The sequence below is a fragment of the Dryobates pubescens genome, chromosome 41 (genome assembly GCF_014839835.1).
Source record: "Dryobates pubescens isolate bDryPub1 chromosome 41, bDryPub1.pri, whole genome shotgun sequence".
Taxonomy (NCBI): domain Eukaryota; kingdom Metazoa; phylum Chordata; class Aves; order Piciformes; family Picidae; genus Dryobates; species Dryobates pubescens.
In genome coordinates, this window is record NC_071652.1 from 641,379 (window position 1) to 657,867 (window position 16,489).

At 66.3% G+C, this 16,489-nt stretch overlaps 4 protein-coding genes across 4 annotated transcripts; 1 reads left to right on the forward strand and 3 right to left on the reverse strand.

Moving 5' to 3' along the window:
- Positions 1-910: 910 nt before the first annotated feature.
- S100A16 (S100 calcium binding protein A16) lies at positions 911-4,133 on the reverse strand. Its single transcript, XM_009906700.2, has 3 exons — positions 4,029-4,133; positions 1,736-1,907; positions 911-1,617 (listed from the first exon to the last, which is right to left on the reverse strand). Exons 2-3 carry the CDS (start codon positions 1,889-1,891, stop codon positions 1,453-1,455), a joined length of 321 nt encoding a protein of 106 aa, XP_009905002.1. The 5' UTR covers positions 1,892-1,907; positions 4,029-4,133; the 3' UTR covers positions 911-1,452.
- Positions 4,134-6,805: 2,672 nt separating this feature from the next.
- On the reverse strand, positions 6,806-9,767 carry S100A14 (S100 calcium binding protein A14). The gene is made up of 4 exons (XM_054177579.1): positions 9,483-9,767; positions 9,118-9,223; positions 7,779-7,925; positions 6,806-7,669 (listed from the first exon to the last, which is right to left on the reverse strand). Exons 2-4 carry the CDS (start codon positions 9,148-9,150, stop codon positions 7,550-7,552), a joined length of 300 nt encoding a protein of 99 aa, XP_054033554.1. The 5' UTR covers positions 9,151-9,223; positions 9,483-9,767; the 3' UTR covers positions 6,806-7,549.
- Positions 9,768-10,365: 598 nt separating this feature from the next.
- Positions 10,366-11,466, reverse strand: S100A13 (S100 calcium binding protein A13). The gene is made up of 3 exons (XM_054177598.1): positions 11,306-11,466; positions 10,763-10,919; positions 10,366-10,563 (listed from the first exon to the last, which is right to left on the reverse strand). The coding sequence occupies exons 2-3, from the start codon at positions 10,913-10,915 to the stop codon at positions 10,426-10,428; spliced, it is 291 nt and encodes a 96-aa protein (XP_054033573.1). The 5' UTR covers positions 10,916-10,919; positions 11,306-11,466; the 3' UTR covers positions 10,366-10,425.
- Positions 11,467-15,350: 3,884 nt separating this feature from the next.
- On the forward strand, positions 15,351-16,287 carry S100A1 (S100 calcium binding protein A1). The gene is made up of 3 exons (XM_054177573.1): positions 15,351-15,455; positions 15,721-15,869; positions 15,996-16,287. The coding sequence occupies exons 2-3, from the start codon at positions 15,729-15,731 to the stop codon at positions 16,137-16,139; spliced, it is 285 nt and encodes a 94-aa protein (XP_054033548.1). The 5' UTR covers positions 15,351-15,455; positions 15,721-15,728; the 3' UTR covers positions 16,140-16,287.
- The last annotated feature ends 202 nt before the right edge of the window (positions 16,288-16,489 follow it).

Below are 16,489 nucleotides of genomic sequence, written 5' to 3' on the forward strand. Positions count from 1 at the left end.
GGACTCCGGATGCCAGCGGGCTGCAGGGATCCCGTGCGAGCACCCAGCCGAGCTCCACTCGCAGCCTGTGAGTCACCAGCCCTGCCCACGGCAGGATTCCACCAGCCTGACTCAGCCACAGCCCTGCCCAGCTCCCCCAGCTCCCACGGGGCACCCCCACTTTGCCCAGATCCCCCCAGCACCGCAGCTGGGCAGGGGCCAGGCAGGAGCCGGAGATGCTCAGCAGGGTCAGCCAGGGGGTCTGGCAGGATGGGGTTGGGGGTCCTGACTCCAAGGCGCTGGCATCCCCTCTGCCACAGGGTCGGGGGTCCCGGGGGTGCCATCACCACACTCAGAGGCCCAGGGCCAGGGCCCCTCCCAGTGGAAAATCCCCAGCAGGCTCTGGGCTGCCAGTCTGGGCTCTGGCCAGCGCCGTGGGTGGCACTGGGCGCTGCCAGGGGTCCCGGCACACAGGGCACACGGTGCTGCTCCTATCCATCCCGAGTGGGGGACGTGGAACATGCTGAGGTGCAGCACAGGAGCTGGGGTCCCCCGAGATGGCCCAGTTGGGGCTGGGGTGACCTTGTGGTGCAAGGACATAGAGCCAGGATCTTCCTATCCCTCCGTGGGGACAGGGAGAGGACCGCCCAGGATGTGTGGCAGCAGCGCCCACGCCCCGGACTGCGGGGAGGCTGCGGGGAGGCTGCGGTGTCTGCTGACATCTCGTGGTAGCTCCAGCAGCCTCCGGGACGTCCCTGCGAGGCCAGAGGGCCGGGCTGGGCGTTGTGACCAGCCCCTGGGCTTGCCCTGGCTTCTTGGGTGAGGGGGGGACAGGGTGACCTCCTCCCTCGGCCCCCCATATTCCCTGGGCGTGTGCGTGCTGTGGGGCAGCCCCAGGAAGGCGAAGCCTCAGCGAAGCCTCTGCTCCTCCAAACTTTATTGCTGCAATAAATAACCACGGACGGTGCTGCCCGGCGCCGCCGCTCCCCGAGGCAGGGCAAAGACTTCACCAGCTTGGGCAGGGGCAAGGGAAGACCCCTGGCTGTGAGGAGGGGGTCCAAGGGTAGAGGAGGTCCTGGTTGTGATGGGTTTCTGCCAGCGGGGCTGCGGCCTCAGGGTCTGAGAACAGAGGGGATTCGTGTCCTGGGTGAGGGGCAGCATCGCCCTTTGCTTCTTACCCGGCAGCCCGGCAAGGTCAGGGCTGGGGGAAGCAGACGAGGGCAGGGGTGGCATGGCGTGGGGCAAGGAGGAGCACCCCGAGGCCGTGGTGGCCTCAAACCTCCCACCCCTGGGGTCTTCCCGCCCCGATCGATCGCAGCCCGGTGCGGCTCAGTTAGCGGAGCCGCGGGAGCTCGGCGTGCCCCGGGGCGAGCCGCGGCTCGGGAGCGGGAGGGGTGAGAAGCAGGAGGCTGCGGAGAAGCAGAGGCCGAGCCCGGGGCGGGCTGAGCCTGGGGAGGGTCCGGCTGGAGCCAGCTACTTGGTGTGCTTAATGCTCTGCTCCTGCTGGCGAATGATCTGCGCGATGGGGCTGGCGATGCCCCCGATCAGGGTCCAGTACTCCTCGAAGCTGATCCTTCCGTCCTTGTTCTCGTCCAGGTCGCAGATCAGTTTGTCGGCGGCGCGGCGGTTCCCGGTGTCCTGCGGGCACAGAGCGCAGCGGCTGGCACCGGCGCCGGGGAAAGGGAAGGGGGAGGCTGGGGAGGAAGACCACCCCCCATGGAATTGCGAGGTCCCTGCCGCCCCTCCCCGGGCTCACCGTCAGCATGTGGTTGAGCTCACAGCTCAGCATCTTGCGGAAATCCTTCTTGCTGATGCGGGGAGGCTTCTTGCAGCAGCAGCGGCGGCTCGAGTACTTGTCGAAGTTGGTCACCAGCACCTGCACCGCCCACTCCAGCTCCGTGCACTCGGCCATGCCTGCCCACGCTCACCTGTGGGCACGGGCATCAGGGAGGGGGGGGATGTGGGGACCCTCCAGGCGGCCGCGGGGGGAGGACAGGGAGGCGGCAGGCAGGGCAGGGGTCCTGCCGCCGGCGCTCCTGGTGCCACCACGCAGGGCAGGGACGAGGGGGTCCCCACTGCCACCAGCCCGGGGGTCGCTACGAGCCCCTGGGCCAGGCAAGAAGCAGCCTCCCCTGTAGAGGCCAAAGTCCGAGGGTGCCTACAGGTCGGGTGCTCATCTCCCCACACTGCTTCTCAGGACCACCACAACTCCTCTGTGCCACCAGCTCCAGCGCAGCACCCGCCCCACACCATCACCCCACCTGCCCCACACCGTGGCCCCACACACCCCACACCGTGGCCCCACCTGTCCCCCCCCGGGGCGGCCACCCCCACGCGTGGGCCGAGGAGACAATTATGGTGCTGAGGCCGCAGGGCTGCGCAGCGCCATGGCCGCAGCCGCCGGTTCCCAGAGCTCATTAGGGAGGAATGGGGCTGGGAGTCGCGGCAGCGGCGGTGAGGTGAGGGCAGGAATTACCGGCCCGGCCCTCCTCTTGCTTCACAGCTCCGGGAACACCCTGGTGGGACAGGTCTGGACCTGCCCGAGCCCCCCTCAAACCCAGCCGAGGGCATCCCTCCCATCCCAGGCTCCAGTCCTGCCTCTCTGCCTGATGTCCGGGGTCCCTCTCCGCTCTCCACAGCCCTCGAGGCTGCCCCAAGCCAGGACTCTCCTTAGGAATGGGCGCAGGTCCCTGTCCCAGGGCCAGCATTAGCGACCCGGGCAGGATGCAGGCAGGCAGGGACGGAAACGGCGTCACCTTGTCCGGCCTTGGCTCCTTCCTGCCCCACCAGGGGCTGGGAGCAGGGACAGCTGGGGCAGTCCCTCCCTGGCGGGTCACAGGGCCCTGCTCATGCCAGCTTCGGTGCCGGCCCTTGGAGCAAGCCACTGGGGTGCCAGGTTTGGAACCCAGAAGGGTGGCCCAGCACAGTGCCCACTCTGGAGGCATCATCCAGGAGGTTGTCTGCGTCAGGGCTGCTCCCCGGGAGCTGGCAGGACCTGCCTGGTGCCCCAGGCCTGGCTGCTGTCCCCTCTCCTTTCGCACTGATCCTCCCCAGCTCGGCTCTGGAGCCGAGGATGTTGGCACGTCAGGGTGGTGACAAGAGGCAGGAGGCTCAGCCTCGGGCTCTCCACACTTTTGTGCTCTTCTCCCTGTGCCTCAGCGTGGCCAGGTGCCAGCCCCAGGCCAGCTCTGTCCCTGTGGGAGCCTTTGCTCTGCCACAGCCCAGGGCCACCTCATCCCAGAGCTGGGGACTGTCCCCAGTCAGCAGGATGCTGGGCACCAGGGTGGCACTGCTGGGGCACAGCACCATGAGAGCTGCCCAGCAGAGACCTCCAGCTCCAGCCCTTCCTCCTCCCAGGCCATTAATTACCAAAAACCTGGTAACCAGCAGCACCCAGGCAAAAGCACCCACCTGGCATCCTCCCCTTGCACCCACCCCACATGGGATGCACCCACCAGTGCCCTCCACCAGCACCCAGCCCATCCTCGGGGCACGGTGGCTGCTGCTTGGCCGCTGACTCACGGCGCAGGCTGTGGCAGCGCGGCAGGGACCTGCTGCCGCCTGGGCCCCGCCAGGTGTCCCCAGGGCCAGCCCCAGGCACGGCAACATTGTGCCTGCAGTGGGACGCGGGGCTGCCGGCAGGGCTGGGCGCTGGGATGGGCAGGATGGAGCTCGCTGGCAGCTCTGCTCCCTCTCCATCGCCTTCCTCACCACCCAGTGCCCAGAGCCAGGACCTGCAACTGGGCACAGCCCCAGAGCTTCCTGCCCACGGCCCTGGCATCACCGCGGGCCAAGCAGGAGTGCAACGGCCCTTTGCCAGGCCTGTGGCACACCCCTCAGTGCCCCCCATGGCCGCCCTCAGTGCCCCCCATGGATCCAGCCACCCCCCTCCCTCTGCCCCAGCCCCACGCACGGCGCTGCCGAAGGGCTCAGGGGTTTTCCACCACCCGACCTGCATCAGCAGGTCCCAGGGCTGCTCCTGGCTGATCCTTTCCCCCCAAGGGTCCCAGCTCAGCGCCGAGGTTCCCAGCCCCAGCTCGGAGCCTCACCTGGCTCCGTCCGGGGGTCCTGCTGTGTCCGTCTGTGCGGCAGCACAGGCAGTGGGAGCTGATTTGCAGCCTCTGTCTCTTCACCTCGCACCCATCCCGCCGGGCCCAGGCGGCCTTTTAAAGAGGCTCCCACCCCTCCTTGACGTTCCCAGGGCGTTCCCAGGCTGGGGCTCACCTGAGGAATGGTTCCCTGGGATTGCAACACCGGGACGGGTCCCTGCGAGCAGGGACAACCCGCGGCAGGCTCGGGTTTCTCTGTGCACGGTGGTGCCTGTGGGGTGGTGGTAGGTAGTCAGGGACCATGGTAGAAGACCCCAGCGTCTGGGGAGGGTGGTGGGCTCCCAGCAGGGGTGGGCTTCCAGGCAGGGTGCAACTCCAGCCTGATCCCAGGGGTTGCAAACCTGCTGGCATCCAGCCATACACCAGGCAAAAGCTTGGGCCCTCCAGCTGGGCATCCACCACCCACCCAGCCCCACGCACACCACCAGCAGCAGGATGCAGCAGGATCAGAGACTCCCAGGCTCAGAGGCTCCTAGAATCATGAAGGAGACCTCTAAGATCATCGTGTACAACCATGGCCACCAAACTGTGTCATGTCTACACCTTCCTTGAACACCTCCAGGGCTGGGGACTCCACCACCTCCCTGGGCAGCCTGTGCCAGTGCCTGGCAAGCAGCCAGCTGGGTCCAGGTTGGCACAGGAGCTGCCCAGCAGGCAGGGGGCCGTGGTGTGTTTGAACCAAACCCACTTGTTCTGAAGGGGGAAGGGTGGGCATTGGACTCTGTGGTCCTGAAAGCAGAAGAACCAGGTCCAAGCAGGGCTGTGTCCAGCTCTCAGCCATCTCTAGAGGGGCCAGACAAGGCTCTCCCAGCTCCTGGCTGTGCCTGCAGAGCCACATCCCTGCCAGGTTGCCCCAGCAGGCTGCAGCCCTGCATGCAGCAGTGCAGCGGCGACTCGATGCCCAGATCAGATACCAGCGCTGCTGGGAGCTGCCCGTGGAGGGTGCAAAGCAGGAGGTGATGCAGCAGAGGCAGGAGCCACCTGCTCAGAGCACCCTTTGGATCTCCCATCCCGGAAAAAACCTCTGCCCTGTGTCATCCCTGCTCTCCCCTGGCCGCTTCCCAACCTCGGCCGGCAGGAAGCAAACCTGTTCCTGGGCGAGAGGCTCCGGTGTCGTTGATGCAACACCCCGGGAGGGTGGGAAACCCTCCCGGACCCTGCAGGCAAACAGCTCAGCTCTGAATCATGGCCCTTCATTACTCTCCTGTGCCTGGCAGATGTCACAACCACATCCAGGCCCTTATTTTTACAAGGCATCCAGGGCGTGTCGGTGTGCTCAGAGCAGCCACGTCCCAGCCAGCTCCACTGCGGGACGGTTCCCAGCGCGCTCCCATCGCCCCGACGAAGTTCAGCTCTCCCCTGGGCTGCACCAGCTCCAGGTCTGAAGGGCTGGGAGCAGGTTGGCTGCTCAGGGACAAGCTCTGCCCCACAGCATCCTTTGCAGAGCGGGGGGAGGCCTGGCTCTGGGAGTTCTTTGGCACCCTGGAGCCACCACCCCTCCTGCGTGGACAAATCCTCCCCCTGGGGTTTCCATGTCCGCAGGATGGGTGCTGGCTCACCAAGGAGCACCTGGCTGAGCTGTTCCTGCCATCACCAAGGGTTTCCCAGGTCTGGGCTGGCTCAGGGCTGGCTCCTGCCACAGGTCTGCCACCCTCCAGGGCCAAAGCAGAAACAGGACCCAGGAGCCCCCACTCCCACCGCACCTTCCCAGCCTGGTGCTGGGAGGAGAGGCTCCAGGAGCCCTGGCTCCCCTTTCCCCCCCAATCACCCTGACCACTTGACACATTTCCTGTCTCTAATTAAGTGCAGCCACACCTTTCTGCTTAATTTCCACCTCTCCATGTGCAAGGCAGGGACAGCACAGAGCCCTCCCCGTTGTGAAATCAGCTCCAGGTGAGAGCAGACAGAGGGTGGCTGTGGCCCAGCCGCGGTGTCGCTGCTGCCTTGGCCTTGGCTTTGGCTTTCATCACATTTCTCTGGGGTTTGGGCTGGGTTGCTCCTTGGGTTGGGCTTTTTCACCCCACAGCACAGAGCCTGTGCTGCAGAGGTGATGCAGGAGGGGGGTGCTGGGGGGAGCTCATTGCTCCATCCCAGCTGAGCCACTGCTCTGTGGCATCTCCTCCTTGCTCATTTGCTGGAGTCAGGCAGAAATCCCACACTGGCCCAGCACAGGTGGGATCCTGCTGCTGGCATCAAGGGTCTCAAAGACCCTAAGATTCTGGGGTCACCTTCGAGCTCCCTCCAGCACATACCCAAAGCTCTCTGGGGTGCCCAGTCTGGAGACACAGCCCTGGGGCTGCTCGTGGGGTCCTGAAAACGGGGACCCCTTGAGCTACTTGGGGAAGCTGGGCACCGTGCACAGCTCTGTGCATGCCCTGGGCACTGTGCACGCCCAGCAGTGCCCACACACACCCACGGTGCCACTCACAGCCACAGCACCCTGCGCTCCCAAAGCATCCTTTGCACTCCTGCAGCCTCTCTCCACACCCACAGCAGCCCCTGCACGCCCACAGCAGCCCCTGCACGCCCACAGCAGCCCCTGCACCCTCTGTGCTGCACACCCTGCAGCAAGCAATTCTTGGTACCTCCATGGCTGCAGCCCTGTCCCTCCCTGACCCCTCCTCTCTCCCTCTCCCACGAAGGACAAATGAGGTCACTCCATCCTTGCTGGGTTTGGTTTGTTTTGGGCTTTTTTCCAGTGTTTTCCTTTTATTAATTTATACAAAAATGGTTGCAAGTGATGCAAGCTGAGAACAACCAGCACCAGCCCAGCCCCCAGCCCAGCAGCCAGCCAGGGACCAGCATCCCTGGAGAGAGGGGCAGGTGTGGGCAGCACCCCAGAGCCTGGGCAGGCACAGGGCAGCGTGGTCCCTGCACCGGCAGAAGAGCAGGGAGTGCACCCGGGCCGCACCCGGGGGCGTGGGCGCTGGCTCGGAGCCCGGGGTGCCCCCCAAAGGTGCTCGAAGGCAGAGCTGTGGCAGAGGGGCTCCCGTGCGGTGGCAGGGCAGGGGCCAGAGGGCTGAGCCCATGTGTCCAAGGCGTCTGGGGGGAAAGGAGCCAAGTCCCACTGGCGTTGGTGCTCCGGGGCTGGGGGTCTTGCAACCGGAGGGCTGTGGGGGCTGGAGGTGGGACGGTCCCAGGGGAAAGGCTCTGGAGCAAAGGACGGAGAAAGGCTGCTCCGGAGCCGGGGTCAGGAACCCCCTTGCCACCTCCTTCCCACCCGGCACGGGCCAGAGCTGGGGATGGGAAGGGAGGTCCCTGACGGGAGGGAGAGCAGAGAGAGGGCAGGGGCGGAGCCGGGCGGGGGGGTCCCTTCGCCCCGGCTGGGGACGCGGGGAGGGACTGGAGCCCCGGCGGGAGCTCCGCTGCGTTTCCCAGGCGCATCCCACCGGGACCAGCAGCCTCTCGCTTCTCGGTGCAGAGCCTGAGGCCTCGGGCGCCTTCCCATCCCCCGCCACCTTCTACTTCCTCCGGCAGCCCTTGGCCGCGTCCCCCATCATGTCCCAGTACTCCCCGAACTCCAGCTTGGCCTCGTCAGGGTCTCCCATGCATTCGATCTTCTCTTCCAGGGGTCCCACGCACTGCAGCGAGGGCAGAGAAAAGCACGGGGCGGGGGTGAGGTCGTGGGGTCCGACAGGCAGCCCGTGCCCACCCCTGCCCTCCCTGCCCACGCCCAGGCTCTGCCCTCACCTTCCCTAGGTGGGGCAGCTTCTGCACCACCAGCTCCTGCATCTCGTTGGGGGTCAGGTACTCCTTCTGCCCCTTCACTGCGTAGCAGTGGAACTGGTTGATGACTGTCTCGATGGCTCGCTCCACGTCAGTCAGCTCCTGGCAGTCCTGCGTGGGGGAGAGAGGGTGAGCACCCCTGGGACAGCCCCCCAGGATGGGCACAACATCCCCTGGATGGACAGGACAGGCCCCCAGGATGGGGCACACCCCCAAGCAGATGTGGCAGGGCTCTGCAGATGTGCTAAGGCTCCTCATAACCTGACAGCTCTCCGTGCAGAGGGGAGACCTCACTGCACAGAGCTCAGACCCCCACAAAGATGCAAGACCACTCCCCACAGATGTCAGCCTGCACCACAGACACCTCAGCCCTCACCACACAGATGTGGTACCCTCCATGCCCAGCTGCAGTACCCCCCTGGAGCTGCTGTACCCCTCCCCCTCGCCGTGACCCCCCCTCCCCACAGGCAGGTCCCCTCCTTGTCCCTGTTTGCCCAGGCTTCTCCCTGCCCGGGGCCAGCAGGGCTCAGCCACCTCGGCGTCTGCAGGCACTACACCCACAGCGCGGGGGCCGCGGCGGCCGTCCGGACTGGTTCTGCCTCTCCTTTGCACAAGTGGCAGATGGAGGCATGAGTCAGTGCCCAGGACGACTCGGGAACCTGCCAGGATGGGGCTTGGGAGAGGCAGGAGGTCCTCTCCCTACCCATCAGGGCTGCAGACCCCTTCTCCAGGTGGAGGGCTGGGGGGAGCCCCGGCCCCTGGCGCTGACCAGGCAGAGCTGAGCCTGGAGGGAGGAGCTGGGGACTGAGTCAGCAGCTGTGGTGTCCCCTCCGAGCACCGCGGGACCACAGCAGCCAATGCCCGTTTAGGAAGAGCCAAACAATCCTCAGAGCCTGGCACCTCGGCTCAGCCAGCCAGGGCCAAATCCTCCACAGGTGCCAAGGGGCATTTGAAAAGCCAAGTTCCTGCCGTGGGACATCCTTGGAGAGGTCGCAAGGAGCAGAAGCTCCCAAAGGTGAGTCCACAAGAGCTGGAGAAAGCTGCCTGGTTCCCTGAGCTCTCAAGAGGTCCAAGCCTGCAGCGCCAGGTCCCCCTTGCTCAGTGCCATGAACCCCAAAACAAGCCCTTGGCTCCTCCGCTGAAGCCTGGCTCCGGGATGGGGCTGGCCCGGCCATGCTGCTCTGAGTCACCCCATGCCCAGGGCTGTGCTCCAGGGGATGGGGCCATGTGGGGTCACCCCTGCGCCCCGCACCCCACAGAGGGGGCTCCCGGCCCTCCCGCTGCCTCGGCGTCGCTCAGGGACCTTGCGCTTCTTGCGGCAGTTGCACTGGCCCATGCTGCTCCGGGGGGCTCGGGGTCCTTGGTGGCAGCAGTGCTGGGGTCGTCCTCTCCGCTGAGGTCCTGGGGAGCTGGCGGGGCAAGAAAGCCAGGCTCAGATCTCGGCTCCGGGGGGAGCTTCGCTTCCTTCGGCACCGGGGCCGAGCGCAGGGCGAGGAAGGAGCCCCGGGATGCGGTGAGCTGCCGGGACACGTCCCAGCAGCAGCAGCAGCGTCCCGGCCCCAGCAGCGAGAAGCGGTGGAGCCAAGCGTGGGAGCAGGGGTGGGGGCCTGCAGAGGAGACCCCCAGGCAGGGACAGCCTGATGCCCACGGCGGCGGATTGGCACTTACCTGCTCCACGGCTCTCCTGGGTCTGCGCGGGCTGCGGCGCTCAGGGGTTTTATACCACGGGGAGGCTGAGTGGGAGCTCCCAGCTGCGGTGTGGTGCAAGGAGCTCATTTCGGAGCCTGGCCCGGAGCCAGCGTGGGGCAGGGAAACGCCTCCTGCCCGGCCACGGCGATAGATCCCCATCCAGCCCGGCACGGCACAGCACAGCCGGGTAGCACTGCATGGGAACAGCCACCTGGGCACCGGCCCCCCGGCCAGCTCGGGGGTAGAGCGCTCCGTGGTGGGGACTTAACCAGTCCCTATCAGCACTGGGGTCTAGGAGCTGAACACTGGGAATGGGAGCTTGCTTAGGGGTGACGAGCTGAGGACAGGCTGTGCCAGAGCCGGGGGGGTGTCCCTGTGCCACCCAAGACCCCAGAGAGAGCAGCAGTGATGCCATGGAGGTGGTGGCCATGGAGGTCATGGCCATAGAGGTGCTGGCAATGGAGGTGGTGGCCATGGAAGTGGCGGCCATGGAGGTGGTAGCCATGGATGTGGTGGCCATGGAGGTGGTGGCCATCATGGCCACCACACCATCACTGCCAGGATGCTTCTGAGCCCCACCCCAGTCCAAGCCACATCTCTGCCACCCATCAGGGTAGGACCAAGCAACTCCACAGCCTGGCAGGAAGGTGTCTGTGGGGCGTAGGGTGGCACCCCTCAAGCCAGACCCCACTCAGGGGTGATTTGGGAATGGTTCCATCTGTCACAGGCTCCCCACAGCAGACACCCCAGGGCAGAGGGAGCCCTGAGCACCACTCGTGGTACAGGGCTGATCCCCAGTCACAGTGTGGCCATGGGTGGGTGCAGGCAGGGGAGGAGATGAGCTCCAAACTGGGACCCTCCAAGAAGAGCAGCAGAGCCCAGGTTGAGGGAGACCTCCTTTATTTGCTCCCCACCAGCCACATCACTTCTTCTTCCCTGCTTTCTCCCTGCGCATGGCCTTGGCCAGCTCCCCAATCAGCCTCCAGTACTCCCCAAATTTCAGCTCCTGGTCGTTGTTCACGTCCAGTTCCCTCATCTTCTCCTCCAGGGAGGGGACGTCCTGTGGGCAGGACAGAGGAGGCTTGGCCACATCCCGGTTCCCAGCCAGCAGGATGAGGATGAGGGGGTGGGGGGTGGGGACCAGAGGCTGCTCCTTGCTCCTGCCTGCAAATCTCAGGGTACCAGGAGCAGCCTCCCAAGCCTGGGAGGACACACAGGGATCCAAACCCCCACACCCCCCATGTCTCCCATCACCTCACCTTCATCAGGTTGGGCAGCTGGAGCTGGACCAGCTCCTGGAACTCGCTGGCCGTCAGGGTGCCCCTCCTGCCCTCCTTGCCCGCGTAGCTGCTGAAGGTGCTGACGACCTTCTCGATGGCTGCCTCCAGCTCCGTCAGCTCGCCCGTGGCCATGGTGCTGCAGGCAGAGGGGCTGAGGGGGGTCGGAGGCAGAGGAGTGTCCCAGGGGGGTGACGCTCGAGGTGAGCAGGGGGAGGGGGAGGGTGACCCTTCCCCAGCCCAGGGTGCAGCGCGTCTCTAAGGTCTAGGGGCAGTTCTGTGGGGCCGAGCAGGGTCCTGGGCCCACCCCGCTGCTCCCTATGGACCAAGAGCTTCGGCCAGGGTCCCTCCGAGCTGGCGTGGGGAGGGGGGTGTAGAGCTGTTCAGTGCCACCACTTCCACCCAACACAGCCAGGATAGGGGAGGCAGCAGGAAAGGGATGGGGGGACAGGGCGGGGTCCTCAGCACCGCCCTGGTGCCTCAAGCTCTGGGACACGGCGGCGCTGGCAGCCATCCCCTACTTACCCCTCTCGCCTGCAGGCAGAGAGCTGGGGCAGTGGCGGCCCCCCAGGAGGTTTTATAGCCTGGGCAGCAGGAGGGGCAGCTCAGCGCTTTGTCCCCAGCACCGCGGTGTTGGGTTTCCTGTCGCAGCCGGACGGACGCAAAGACAGCGGCCGGACGCACGGACACCGCCCGGGCACGGAGCCGTCCTCCTCTCGTCTCCTTCCCTCCCTCCCCATGCGGGCAGCCGACCAAAGCCAAAGCTCGGCCCCGCTGGTGTGAACCTTGCCCAGCCGCTGAGGCACCATCTGGGCTCTGCCGCCGTGGGGATGCTCCGGTGAGGAGCAGGATGGGACCATGGGGCAGGGGCAGGGACGCGGGAGGACAGAGAGGGTTTGCTGCAGCCTCCCACAGGGCTCGGGCAGCTCTTGGGGCTTCCTGGGATGCAGGGAAGGTCTCACCCCCAAATGCATCCCTGCAGGGACGGAGTCGAAGTGAAAGTGGGGATGTGGTCCTCAGTACCCTTCTCGTGTCCTGCCGTGTCCCTAACCCTGCTGGCTCATCCCCAGCCCACGACCCAGCAGCGCTGGGGACCCAGCAGCGGGCTCGACCTGCGCAGAGTGAGAGTTGCGACTGAGCCGCCCGCTGACATCATCCCTATTAATAGTGGTCTTTGTAGAAATTAATTAATCCAAATTAATTAGGGGTTGGGACTGCCCGAGAGCTCCCCTTTAATCACCAGGGATTTATAACCCGGCAGCCCTGGCAGGATGCCAGCCGGAGATGGGGCAGCTCCGCACCGCGGCTCCGGCGTTCCCACGGCGTCCCCAGCCCACATCCTGCCCCCCAGCCCCAACCTGGTGCCCACAGCACAGCCCCGGGGCGAGCTGCTGGGGACGCCAGGGGCAGTGGCACGGAACGGGGGTGATGCTGGCTGTCCCTGCCTGGAGCTGGATGGGGACGTCCTTCGTTTCCAGGCACCTCATCCTTGAAGGCCACAGGAGCCTTGTCCAGGTGTCTCCAGGACGGTGACACCAGGCGAGCCCCCACAGGGACAGTGTGTGGCAGCGAGGGCCTGGAGACCCCAGGCTGGTTGTGTTTCGGGGACCCAGAGCAGGGAGGTCCCCAGCGCAATGCCAGTGTCACCAGCCCGGTTCCTGCTGAGCCCTGACGCACTCACTCCACCTCTCCGTGAGCATGGGCAGGCTCCAGCCAGCAGCTGGCAGCCCGGTCCCCACCCCAGCTGCTGTCACACCAGCTCACGGGGTAGGAATTGGCTTCCTGCAGCCCTAGCCAGCCCGGCCCCCTGCCCGGGATGCCAAGGGGACAGGGACAGCACTTCCGCCGAGTCCCACGTCAGGGGACCGAGATGGTCTCTTGGGAAACCACTAGGGTGAGTCAGGCCGGCAGGGACGGGGACAGGTTCGGGGTGAATCACCGGCCCCGAGAGCCAGGCGGGCCTGTGACTCGCCGCCCCTGGAATCTTGGGGTGCTGGCATGGGGTGAAGAGGCAGCGGCCCCGCGACAGGATGCGGCCGAATCACAGGTGGCACCTCCCCGCCGCGGCCGGGATCCCCACTCGGGGCTGTCCCCATGGGCAGGCAGTGGTGACCCAGCCCGGGGGACCCTGGCGCCACCGGGAGGTGGCAGAGCATGGCAGGGCCCCATGAGCTGGGGCTCGGGCTCGGGGCTGGGCTGCAGCTGCATCCCAGGGGGCTAGCACCTGCCAGCGTGTCCTGATCCTGACGTTGTCCCCAACCTGTCTTGCCTCTACCGGCGATAGTCACTGTGGCCACCACGGGTGGTCCAAGCCAGCCCCTGACACCCGCCAGAGCTTGTTGGTTATTTGAGGCTGCAAAGCTGGGTGCCCAGCCCTGGCACAGGAGGCTCCCAGCATCTCCCCACCACCACCCCCCTCCAAACCCCAGGGATGGAAAAGCCTTTTCCATGCTCCAGCGATGGGATGGAGACAAAATCAGCCCAGCCCCGGCACCAGCAACTGGAGCAACAGGTTTGGCTGGGTCAAAGTGGAGCATGGGGAGTCGCAGTGGCTGGAACCTGTTCCAAGATGTGTGTAAACCTCCTGGCATGTCCCTTGCTGCTCCCAGTTTGGTAAGAGGCTGTCCTGGGCATCTGCCAGTGCGGACAGGCCAGGTGTGCTCTCCCCATGGCTAGCACCGCAGTGCCAGGGGCCACAGTGCCCAGAGCTGACCCCTCCAGCACCCACTCGGTGCCCCTGCAGTTTCAGGGTTTCCCTTTTTGGGTGCCCAGCCTAGGCAGTCCCACCAAGGGCCAAATCCTGGTCTCTGAGGAGTGAGATTTGGGGCTCAATAACAGCAGGACAGAGCTGGAGCCCCTGGGCAGCATGGCACAGCTGGGTGGTTGGACATGCCAGCCATGCCAGTGCCCAGGCCTGGGGCACGGTGGCCCCAGCTCTGTGCCTGCTGCAGGAACTGGAGCTGGGTTATTTTTAAGCTCAGGACCATTGGGCAATGCCTGCTCCTGTCATGAGCAGCTGCTGCCCAACTGCACTTTCCCGGAAGGGGTGACCAGATCCTGCCCTCTGCCACCAAGCCACACTGGGCACAGGGGCTCTGCTGCCACCAGTCACCGTGTGGATACGGCCAAGTGAGTGCCAATGGGGTCCCTTCCCGTGTTCCCCTGTCCTCGGGCTCTGGATCCAGCCTCTCCTCAAGCTCACCAGCCCCAGGCCTCCCTTCCTGCCCACACCTCAAATGGGAGCTGGGAAGCAGCTCCTGAACTTCCATTCAGGGTCCCCACCTCTGTCTGGGACCTCTGCAGCTACCTCACCTGCCCAGGCACAGGACAGGAGTTGGACTCCCCCCGCAAGACCCTGCCCATCACCCCAAACCCTCCAGCCCCCCAAGCACTGAGCTGCGTTGTTGGGTGGTCGCACAGGGTTGGGGAGACCAGGTTGGTTTGGGGGGCCCCAGGCCGCGGCGTTTCCCAGCCATGGGGACAGCAGGGGATGGACGCAGGGAGGAGGATGTGATTGGCCTCCAACTGCCGCTGGAGGCCGGGATAAGGACTCCGGGATAAGGACTCCGGGATAAGGACTCCGGCACCTTCAGGCCCCTGAGAAAAGCTACAGTGTGGGGCCGTCAGCTGCCGGCAGCCCCCCTGCACCCGGCGGTTCCCAAAAGCAGGGGGAACGCTGCCGCCCGGATGAGTCTGGGGTCGTGGTGCCGGTACCGGGCAGGCGGCGGTGGGCGCTGCCCGGCGCTGTCCCGGCCGTGTAGCTGCGGGGCCGTAAGCGGAGCCGCGGCTAAGCTCGGCTTTATCAGAGGCGGCGGTGCCAGCTCCGGGTCCGGTTTCGCGGGCGAGCCGTTGCTGCAGCAACCCCCGGGCCACGGCTGTAGAGCCTTTAGAATCGGACAGAGGCTTCTCTGTCTGCAGGGCAGCGGCGGGCCCCGGGGGGCCGGCGCTCAGTCACCCGATAGCCCCCCGACGGCTCCCCCCCGGCCTCGGCTGGCTCCCGTTGCGGGGCCGCGGACACCGGATACCCCGCGGCTTATCGGCCCCGGGAGGAGCAGGGCTGCGGCCGGACCGGGAGCGGCTCCGGCAAGGCACCGTGGCGCTGACAGATTGGGGATGCCGGCGGGCGCCGGGCGGGTGACGCCGCGGGGTCAGACCCCGGGCGCCGGTGGTGCCACGACTGCGAACGGAGCCAGCGCCTGGCACGGGATCCAGCCTACAGCTGGCTGCAGGGTGAAGCCCGTGTGGGACCCCGCTGCCCACCCCACACATCCCCATGCTCCCCCAGTAACCCCCAGGCCCACAGCGGGACCAGCCCCAGCTATGGTGAGGGACAAGAAGCAACACTCCAGGTTTAACAGGGGTCCCCCCAAAATGACTCAGGGCATCGCTGGCCACCACCCCCCCCCAATAAGCATCAGTGGGGCTGGAGATGCTCCTCAGCATCCCCCGGGACGGGTGTGGGGTGAGCAGAGCAATGGGGAGCTGTGCTTTCAGGCTCCCCACATCGTGGCCCCCGCGGAGGTGGCACAGGGTGGCCTGGCGGTGCCAGCCCGGCTGTCCAGCCCCGGTATCGGATCCTCCCGGAGGGAGGGGGCTTGGAGCTTATTTAACGTCCCCGGCTGGCCCAGCCTGGCACACTCGGAGCAGCAGGCGGGCGGCACAGTGGGGAGCTCAGGTGAGAGCAGGGGTCTGGCCAAGGCACGGGTGTCCGGTGAGGGGGCAAGTGGCTGGGGCCCCCCTCTCACAGCAGCACCCTGGGGTGCAGCGGTGGCCTCGAGACCCCCACGGCCCCGCTGCCAGGCTCTGGCCAGTGCCAAGCGTTTGGTGGAGGTCATGGAGTGTACGGGGCAGGGGGTGGCTGCGATCTGGGGGCTGCCTCTTGTGGTAAGGGGGAGCTGGCAGCCTTCCCTGCCCGGTAAGGCAGCAGCTGCCTCCCGCAGCCGGAGCCATGGCATCGCAGCTGGAAGGGGCCATGGAGACCCTCATCAATGTGTTCCACCACTACTCGGGCAAAGAGGGGGACAAGTACAAGCTGAGCAAGAAGGAGCTGAAGGAGCTGCTGCAGAGCGAGCTGGGCTGCTTCCTGGAGGTAGGGACCTGCCACGGTGGGGGGCAGCAGCTGGGGGCTTCCCCCTTTCCCTCTGCGTCCTGGGGCAGCAGCATCCCGGTAAGCTGCAGAGCCCCGGGGCTCACCCTGGCACCTCCTTCCCCTCAGACCCAGAAGGACGCAGGTGCCGTGGAGAAGATCATGCAGGACCTGGATGAGAATGGCGACGGGGAGGTGGACTTCCAGGAGTACGTGGTCCTGGTGGCTGCCCTCACCGTGGCCTGCAACACCTTCTTCTGGGAGAATGCCTGACCCAGGCTGGTCCCCACCCCCCAGCAGCCAGCCATGGCGCCCCCAAAATGCAGAGCCCCCCTGCCACCCCCTCAGCTCACCCTCTGCTCCCCAGCACGCCCAGGGGTCCCACCGGGATCCAGCTCCACAATAAAGGCACTGACCCAGCCAGAGTCGTGTTGTCGGTTCTTTCCTTTCCTGCTCTGTCCCCCTCCCATGTTCTCGGGGACAGCAGGGAATCCTCCCCCTCCCAAGCCGCGGGGTCAGAGGGAAAAGCCTCCCTGGGTCACCCCAATTGCCTGGAGACGTCCCCACCCCCACCCTACCCTGGCTCCTCCATCGCACCCTGCGCCCCAGCCTGCGCCAGGGGC